The following is an 8,133-nucleotide window of genomic DNA, read 5'->3' as shown; positions in this document are numbered from 1 at the left end:
TTCTCCTTTAGAGACCTGTTTAATTCGTTCAAATCTGGGATTATGTGACGCTAGTCTGCGAGCACGAGTGAGTGACGAGACCGTAGACAAGCTCCGAGTGACTCCACTGACATCCTCGAGCGTCAAAGTGAGCTGGAAAGCTCCTCGTTTTGGCTTCTCCCAGCTCGTGGAAGGATTCGTGATCGAGATGGCCAATCGCTCCGTCAATGAGGACTTTCGTCTTGTACGTTTGGTCACTCTTCCGGCCACTGATGTCACGGAGAAGAGCGGTACTCTTACCCTCCACGGTCTTACGCCGACGGCTGCGTACCGTTTCCGAGTGAAAGCTTTGCTGCTCGATGGACGTGGCACTTTCAGTGATGTCGTTACGCTGCGTATGCCTACGAAGCCGAGGAATACGTGGAGACGTTGCGTCACTCGAACTGTAGACGAGGAGAACACGAGAGCAGGAATGCGCGTCACCAACACTCCTCCCTTGCAGCGATTTCCGTCTGCTAGACGAGGACATTCCCTCACATTGCTGGACAATTCTCTGTACCTCTTTGGAGGAATGGCGAAGAGCTACGAGTGCAGCCGAGCACACAAAGTGCCGTGTTTATTACAGCCGAGTCCACGATCAGTGTCCAACGATTTCTGGCGATATGATCTGCGCACGGAGACGTTGGTGGTCTGTGCTCCGCCAGCGTTGGTACCTTCTCCAAGAGAGAAACACTCGATGGCAGTGGTGAATGACCGCTTGATTCTATTCGGAGGACGGCAGAACGACGTGTCGGACGCAAATGACGCCTCGACGTGGGGACCTCGAGCCCTGAATGATTTGTGGGAGCTGTCGGTCTCCTCCAGTACAGCGAAACAGACGTCAGTGTCGCTGGATTCTCGTCAGCCATCGGCTTTGTCTATTCCGGATGGAGGACAAGTCTTTGCGCTTGGGAGGAAGAGTGGTAGTGCTGGTGGAGGGCAACTCTGCGTTGTCAACGTGTCTGTGAGTGTGCAGATAACACACGCGTGTCCGCACACACTTGGCTTGCAGGTGTTTGGCCCCGGACCTGCAACGTTTCCAGGTCGACAGCAGAGTGCTCACTTTCCTGTTCGTGGAGCGATAGTCAAGGACTGAGGAGCCTACAAGGAGACAAGAGAGCGACTGGCACTGCGCCGAATGCCAGAGCGTTCCCTGTGTTGCTACGTAGTCCCGACGAAGCTGCAGATAAGAGCGAATGCGCCCCAGGAACGGAGAAACTGCAGTTCGTGTCGACGTCTAGTCTCGAAGCGCTCTCGGTCTTCCATCAGCTGCCTGTTGCCGGGAACTGGACGCTTGAGTTGACTGACACTGCAGCGGACGGCTTTGTCGGGACCCTGGACTCGTGGGACGTCACTTTCGACGTTGCGCCTTGCGTTCCTGCCTTCACGTGGACGAATCTGTCGCCCATAGCAACGGGAACGGCCCCGACCGCGCGGCCACATTTGGCGGTGAGCAAGATGGTACCAGCGAATTGGTACACTGATGCAAAGAATTTTTGGAGATACAAACCCGGATGGGTATTTTGCATCTGGACCTAATCTGTGTATGCTGATAAATTCTTATTTTGCGTTCCCCTTCAATATCACGATCATTCTACCCTCATAGCTCCCTGTTTACTGCAATAACGTATGAAAAACACACCCTCATAAATATAAGACGACGGAGTGATCCCGCCACAGTGAGTAATTTGGCAAGCACGAGCTCTCGATGGACAGTGTCGAGCGCACGAACCGCGGATGGGATGCCCGGCTGACTGTTTACTTGCGCAAGTAGCTCAGCCACCAACCACTGGCTGGCCGCGTCCGCTGTTTGCTTTTCAGCTTCATTCGCGAATCTGCGTCGGAGACCACAAGCGCATCGAATTGCTGCCAGCGGGCAAGTGTTCATTGGCAGCAATTCGTCAGCGGCACCTCGGTAGTCATTCCTGTTTTTGTCCATCGGGTGAGTGAGTGCCTATTATCTACTGTAGTGCCACTCAATTTGCACACTCGCTCTTGTTTTGTACACCGTTTCTAACGTGATTGTTGTCACTTCAACAGCGGATGGGCTATCCAGTGAGTTGTTATCAATTGAGTGGCATGCATCCAGTCACTCACGTGAAGGTCGTGCGCAGCTCCAACAAGTTCAAGGCCTACAAGAAGCTCGAGCCCAGCTTGTCCCGGCGGGCATCTGGCACCGGGTCCGACTACTTGATTGCTGTCGAGATTCCAGACGATATTCATATTCATGTGTCTACACTGTCCTGTCAGACCGTCACACCGACCGTCGTTGGACATCATTGGGTTGACCAAGGCCTATCGAGGCTCGAGTCACCCACGCTGACAACTTGAAGCTGTTCAAGGTACGGCATCTGGTACCTGGACAGTAAGAGAGACACGCCGAGCAACTGTCCTGGTAAGCTTGGTCGCAGTGAGCGATTCATGGTCGAGCTCAAGTGTCATCAGCAACTGCGGATGAAGCGACATCAAGGTGCAAGTGAAGTTCAAGCATCGAGGCACCAGCTACTGGCACACAACAAAAGTCGAGTTGCATCGTAGACACATTATAGTGGACAAGTTGCATTCCAAGGCAACTGCGTGCTGTTTAACCAAGCTCAAGCTCAGCCGTGCTCAACCACTACCGTCTTCATGTCTGGGCTGCTCTCGGGCTATGACGATGCTTGTCAGTGCACCAAATCTGCTGAGTCCAAGCCATCAATGCTGTACGTACTGCTGTGCTCAACCAGTTCTCGTACGCGGTGCTGTGTTCACTCCATGCATCTACGTCATCAACGTCAAGACTCCTGCCTACCACTAGCCAACAGCCTTGTCGCTCCGTATGTTGACTTCGCGTGTCCCCGTGCTCGACTGGAGTCTGGTTCACTATGACGTACGCTCGATCACGTTGATGCGGCCATCCCATTCGCCTCGACAGTGCTCCACAGCATCGGCGGGATCGGTGGCTTTGCTCATGTGTACGGCAGACCTGCAACCTATCGAAGCCACATGGAAGTCACCTCCATAACAAGACCAAGAGCTCTCTATCATCCCGCGCATGCAGGACCTCGACGTCGTGAACGAGTTCAATCGGGTATGGCCGTTGTCCGATCTTCGGCAAGGGTCGCGTGAAGGTGATTGGTATCGGCTCAGTTCCTCGATGCGTTGGATACGCATCTGGTTGGTGTCGGCACTGTTCGTTGATGTCCCAGCGGCCTTAGTCCAGGTGGTCCAGGTGGATCGACAAGTCTACGCAGAGCTGCAGCGTGTGGCACCTGGGAATCCAGTCTCTGCCTATGCGTTAGTCTCCTGGTCAGCCTTTGACAATGCGCTCGAGGCCTCTGGCGGTACTGCTAGTGTCGAAGCCTACGAAGTTCAGTACGCAGTGTCTGGGTCAGGCGTCTGGCAGTCGCTGGGGGATTCACTGACCGGATTTCGCGTCGACTTGGGTGCTCAAGCCACGGAACACGTGCCCAAGCAGCTCGTGCAGACGATGGCGAGTCCATCAACGATGGGTATTTCAGACTTGGCTTGTCGTATGAAGGCTCCAGTCCGAGTATCCTGGGCGGACGAGCTACTGCTGGTGTGGTGACGCCTCCGATCGCTTTTGACGCCAGTGCAGACGCCATGAAGACAGCGATCGAGTCTCTGGAGCAGGTCACACAGGTGCAGGTGGAGAGGAATGCGCTGGACGCTGATGGAGCGTTCGAGTGGATCATTCTCTTTGATCTCGTGGCGTACGACGGCGAAGATCCGCTGCCGTTGCTGTCGCTGTATACAGAGACGGTGTCAGCTCAGTGGACTGGAGACGGAGACCAAGTAGCTGTTCAGTATCTGCGCATGGCTCCGAGTTCTCCTGGTCGACATGGGACGTATTTGCTCGGATGAATGCAGCTACCAAGTCACGGGGACTGCAGACTGGTCGAGCCTTCAGCTTCCGTGTTCGAGCGCAGTATTCGTACGCTATTGGCTGGAGTTCCATGGAGTGCCAGTAGTGAACCACTGTAGATCCCAGCAACGCCAGTACCGGGAAGCTTCCTTTCAACCTCGAAGCTACTAGCGGCAACGACTTCTCATGTCACGATCTCGTGGCGTATGCGTCGAGAACTCACGCAGGAAAATGGCATCTTTGCTAGGGAATTCTTCCCCGTCACCAGCTTCCAGGCTCAGCAACAATGCGACAGTGAGATCGGCTGGACTACGATCAGTGAGCGTATACCGCCGGGGTTTAGTGGCAACAGTGACACCTTTGTAACTGTTGTTGCGTCCTTGGAGCGTCCGCCAGGTTCCACCTGCGAGTTTCGAGTTGCTGCGACGAATGCCAACGGCCAAGGACCTTTCAGTTTGCCTTCAGCCAAATTCACAACGTTGCAAACAGCTCCGGGTGCTGTGGCGAACTTACGGGTAGCTCGAGACCCGCTTACTGTGGTCTGGAACACGCCTGAGGTGCTGGGCGGTCATGCACCGGAAGAGCTAACCTACGATGTGGAATACCCGCCACAAACTTCTCGGCTCGAACGTGGACCGCGATTTGCCCAGGCTGAGCTGGTGGACTGCAGCAGTTCGACTCCGCCAACATCTCCAATGACGTCGCTGAAAGGATACACCACGTACGTCACGCGCGTCAGAGCGGTAGCTGAACGGCAAGCTGGTAGCTTCTCCCAGTCCGCAGAGTTCCTGACAGATTACACGCTTGAAGACGACTCGAACAGCGACAACGTCAAGAATTTAACCCTTGGAACACGCCAAGTGGTGATTGCTGCAGCTTCGTCAGCAATGCGCTAAACACACAGGACTGTTACTGACTTCGCAGTTGGATCGTGGGAAGCGGGCGAGCAGTGGGCGGTTCTAACACAGTGGGAGATGGAAGGGCAAAACCTGGGCGAGCACGGAGCGTTTTGTGTTCTTTCGCTGATCACGTGGTTCGGGCGAAAGAACCGGGGAGCAACATTTCTTTTTTTCTACACGGCGAGGTGTCCAGACCCCCTATCGAGTTCCAATTGACCAGTCTGCTCCTCATCTTGCGCATCGAATTGTTGCTCTTGATGTCTACGCTTGGGGCGCTGGGGGAGCTGGTGCGAGGTCTTCAAACGGAGCTTCAAGCGACTTGAGTAACGGCGGAGGAGGCGCCTTTGCACGTGGAGTTTTCCGTGTCAGTGCCGGTGATGCTGTGGACATTTTAGTTGGCGGTGGAGGCCTTCAAGACGGTCGTGGTGGGTTCAACGGCGGTGGAAACGGCGGCACAGGCGATTTCCCAGGCGGCGGAGGCGGTGGCGCGTCTGAAGTGCGCGTGAATGGACGAACAGCCGTCGTAGCTGCTGGAGGTGGCGGTGCGGGCTCGACGGATTACTGTTGTGCCCATGGAGGAGGCGGCGGTGGCTTGGATGAAGCAGAGTCTGGTCTTGCACCGGATGCAACATCCGGTGCAGCGATCCCACTCGACTCACGTGTGACTGGACAAGCAGCTAGAGACGAATATCATTCCTCGAATGTACCGGGAGACACGAGAGACTTCGAGGGACTCCCAGCGAGACATGGACACCTCGACTGGGGCTTTGCTGCGAGTAGTGCAGACTACTCCGTTCTAGCAACTGGAGGCACAGGCGCCACGCCAACAACGGCAGGTGTGGCGGGGACTGCAGGTTCCTATCGCTATTCTCTTGAAGGCACGTGTCTGTTGAACCCGCAGACATCTCTGGTGGACGTCGCCGTGTCTCCGTTGACAGCATCGCATTGGCCTTCGAATGGTCGAAATGGAAGTGGCGGGAGTGGACAGAGTGGCAAACAAGCGGGTGGAGGCGGAGGTGGAGGGTTTTTCGGTGGCGGAGGAGGAGGCGCAGGTGTTGACGGAGCTGGAGGCGGTGGAGGCAGCAGCTTCGTCTCCTTTAGAGACCTGTTTAATTTGTTCAAATCTGGGATTAGTGACGCTAGTCTGCGAGCACGAGTGAGTGACGAGACCGTAGACAAGCTCCGAGTGACTCCACTGACATCCTCGAGCGTCAAAGTGAGCTGGAAAGCTCCTCGTTTTGGCTTCTCCCAGCTCGTGGAAGGATTCGTGATCGAGATGGCCAATCGCTCCGTCAATGAGGACTTTCGTCTTGTACGTTTGGTCACTCTTCCGGCCACTGATGTCACGGAGAAGAGCGGTACTCTCACCCTCCACGGTCTTACGCCGACGGCTGCGTACCGCTTTCGAGTGAAAGCTTTGCTGCTCGATGGACGTGGCACTTTCAGTGATGTCGTTACGCTGCGTATGCCTACGAAGCCGAGGAATACGTGGAGACGTTGCGTCACTCGAACTGTAGACGAGGAGAACACGAGAGCAGGAATGCGCGTCACCAACACTCCTCCCTTGCAGCGATTTCCGTCTGCTAGACGAGGACATTCCCTCTCATTGCTGGACAATTTTCTGTACATCTTTGGAGGAATGGCGAAGAGCTACGAGTGCAGCCGATCACACAAAGTGCCGTGTTTATTACAGCCGAGTCCACGATCAGTGTCCAACGATTTCTGGCGATATGATCTGCGCACGGAGACGTGGTGGTCTGTGCCTCCGCCAGCGTTGGTACCTTCTCCAAGAGAGAAACACTCGATGGCAGTGGTGAATGACCGCTTGATTCTGTTCGGAGGACGGCAGAACGACGTGTCGGACGCAAATGACGCCTCGACGTGGGGACCTCGAGCCCTGAATGATCTGTGGGAGCTGTCAGTCTCCTCCAGTACAGCGAAACAGACGTCAGTGTCGCTGGATTCTCGTCAGCCATCGGCTTTGTCTATTCCGGATGGAGGACAAGTCTTTGCGCTTGGGAGGAAGAGTGGTAGTGCTGGTGGAGAGCAACTCTGCGTTGTCAACGTGTCTGTGAGTGTGCAGATAACACACGCGTGTCCGCACACACTTGGCTTGCAGGTGTTTGGCCCCGGACCTGCAACGTTTCCAGGTCGACAGCAGAGTGCTCACTTTCCTGTTCGTGGAGCGATAGTCAAGGACTGAGGAGCCTACAAGGAGACAAGAGAGCGACTGGCACTGCGCCGAATGCCAGAGCGTTCCCTGTGTTGCTACGTAGTCCCGACGAAGCTGCAGATAAGAGCGAATGCGCCCCAGGAACGGAGAAACTGCAGTTCGTGTCGACGTCTAGTCTCGAAGCGCTCTCGGTCTTCCATCAGCTGCCTGTTGCCGGGAACTGGACGCTTGAGTTGACTGACACTGCAGCGGACGGCTTTGTCGGGACCCTGGACTCGTGGGACGTCACTTTCGACGTTGCGCCTTGCGTTCCTGCCTTCACGTGGACGAATCTGTCGCCCATAGCAACGGGAACGGCCCCGACCGCGCGGCCACATTTGGCGGTGAGCAAGCTGGTACCAGCGAATTGGTACACTGATGCAAAGAATTTTTGGAGATACAAACCCGGATGGGTATTTTGCATCTGGACCTAATCTGTGTATGCTGATAATTCTTATTCGCGTTCCCCTCAATATCACGATCATTCTACCCTCATAGCTCCCTGTTTACTGCAATAACGTATGAAAAAACACACCCTCATAAATATAAGGCGACGGAGTGATCCCGCCACAGTGAGTAATTTGGCAAGCACGAGCTCTCGATGGACAGTGTCGAGCGCACGAACCGCGGATGGGATGCCGGCTGACTGTTTACTTGCGCAAGTAGCTCAGCCACCAACCACTGGCTGGCCGCGTCCGCTGTTTGCTTTTCAGCTTCATTCGCGAATCTGCGTCGGAGACCACAAGCGCATCGAATTGCTGCCAGCGGGCAAGTGTTCATTGGCAGCAATTCGTCAGCGGCACCTCGGTAGTCATTCCTGTTTTTGTCCATCGGGTGAGTGAGTGCCTATTATCTACTGTAGTGCCACTCAATTTGCACACTCGCTCTTGTTTTGTACACCGTTTCTAACGTGATTGTTGTCACTTCAACAGCGGATGGGCTATCCAGTGAGTTGTTATCAATTGAGTGGCATGCATCCAGTCACTCACGTGAAGGTCGTGCGCAGCTCCAACAAGTTCAAGGCCTACAAGAAGCTCGAGCCCAGCTTGTCCCGGCGGGCATCTGGCACCGGGTCCGACTACTTGATTGCTGTCGAGACTCCAGACGATATTCATATTCATGTGTCTACACTGTCCTGA

At 55.0% G+C, this 8,133-nt stretch overlaps 2 protein-coding genes across 2 annotated transcripts; both read left to right on the top strand.

Moving 5' to 3' along the window:
• Nucleotides 1-187: 187 nt before the first annotated feature.
• On the top strand, nt 188-2,556 carry PITG_20984 (uncharacterized protein; the record flags this gene model as incomplete). The annotated part of the gene is made up of 4 exons (XM_002895155.1): nt 188-982; nt 1,243-1,467; nt 2,059-2,198; nt 2,361-2,556. 4 exons carry the CDS (start codon nt 188-190, stop codon nt 2,554-2,556), a joined length of 1,356 nt encoding a protein of 451 aa, XP_002895201.1.
• Nucleotides 2,557-3,052: 496 nt separating this feature from the next.
• Nucleotides 3,053-8,133, top strand: PITG_20983 (fibronectin type III domain-containing protein; the record flags this gene model as incomplete). The annotated part of the gene is made up of 8 exons (XM_002895154.1): nt 3,053-3,128; nt 3,216-3,509; nt 3,617-3,866; nt 4,131-4,746; nt 4,834-4,916; nt 5,077-6,853; nt 7,114-7,338; nt 7,927-8,133. 8 exons carry the CDS (start codon nt 3,053-3,055, stop codon nt 8,131-8,133), a joined length of 3,528 nt encoding a protein of 1,175 aa, XP_002895200.1.

The sequence above is a fragment of the Phytophthora infestans genome, genomic scaffold, assembly GCF_000142945.1.
Source record: "Phytophthora infestans T30-4 supercont1.236 genomic scaffold, whole genome shotgun sequence".
In the NCBI taxonomy this organism is placed as follows: domain Eukaryota; phylum Oomycota; class Peronosporomycetes; order Peronosporales; family Peronosporaceae; genus Phytophthora; species Phytophthora infestans.
The sequence above is the reverse complement of the archived record's forward strand: the minus strand, read 5'-3'. Positions and strand labels throughout refer to the sequence as shown.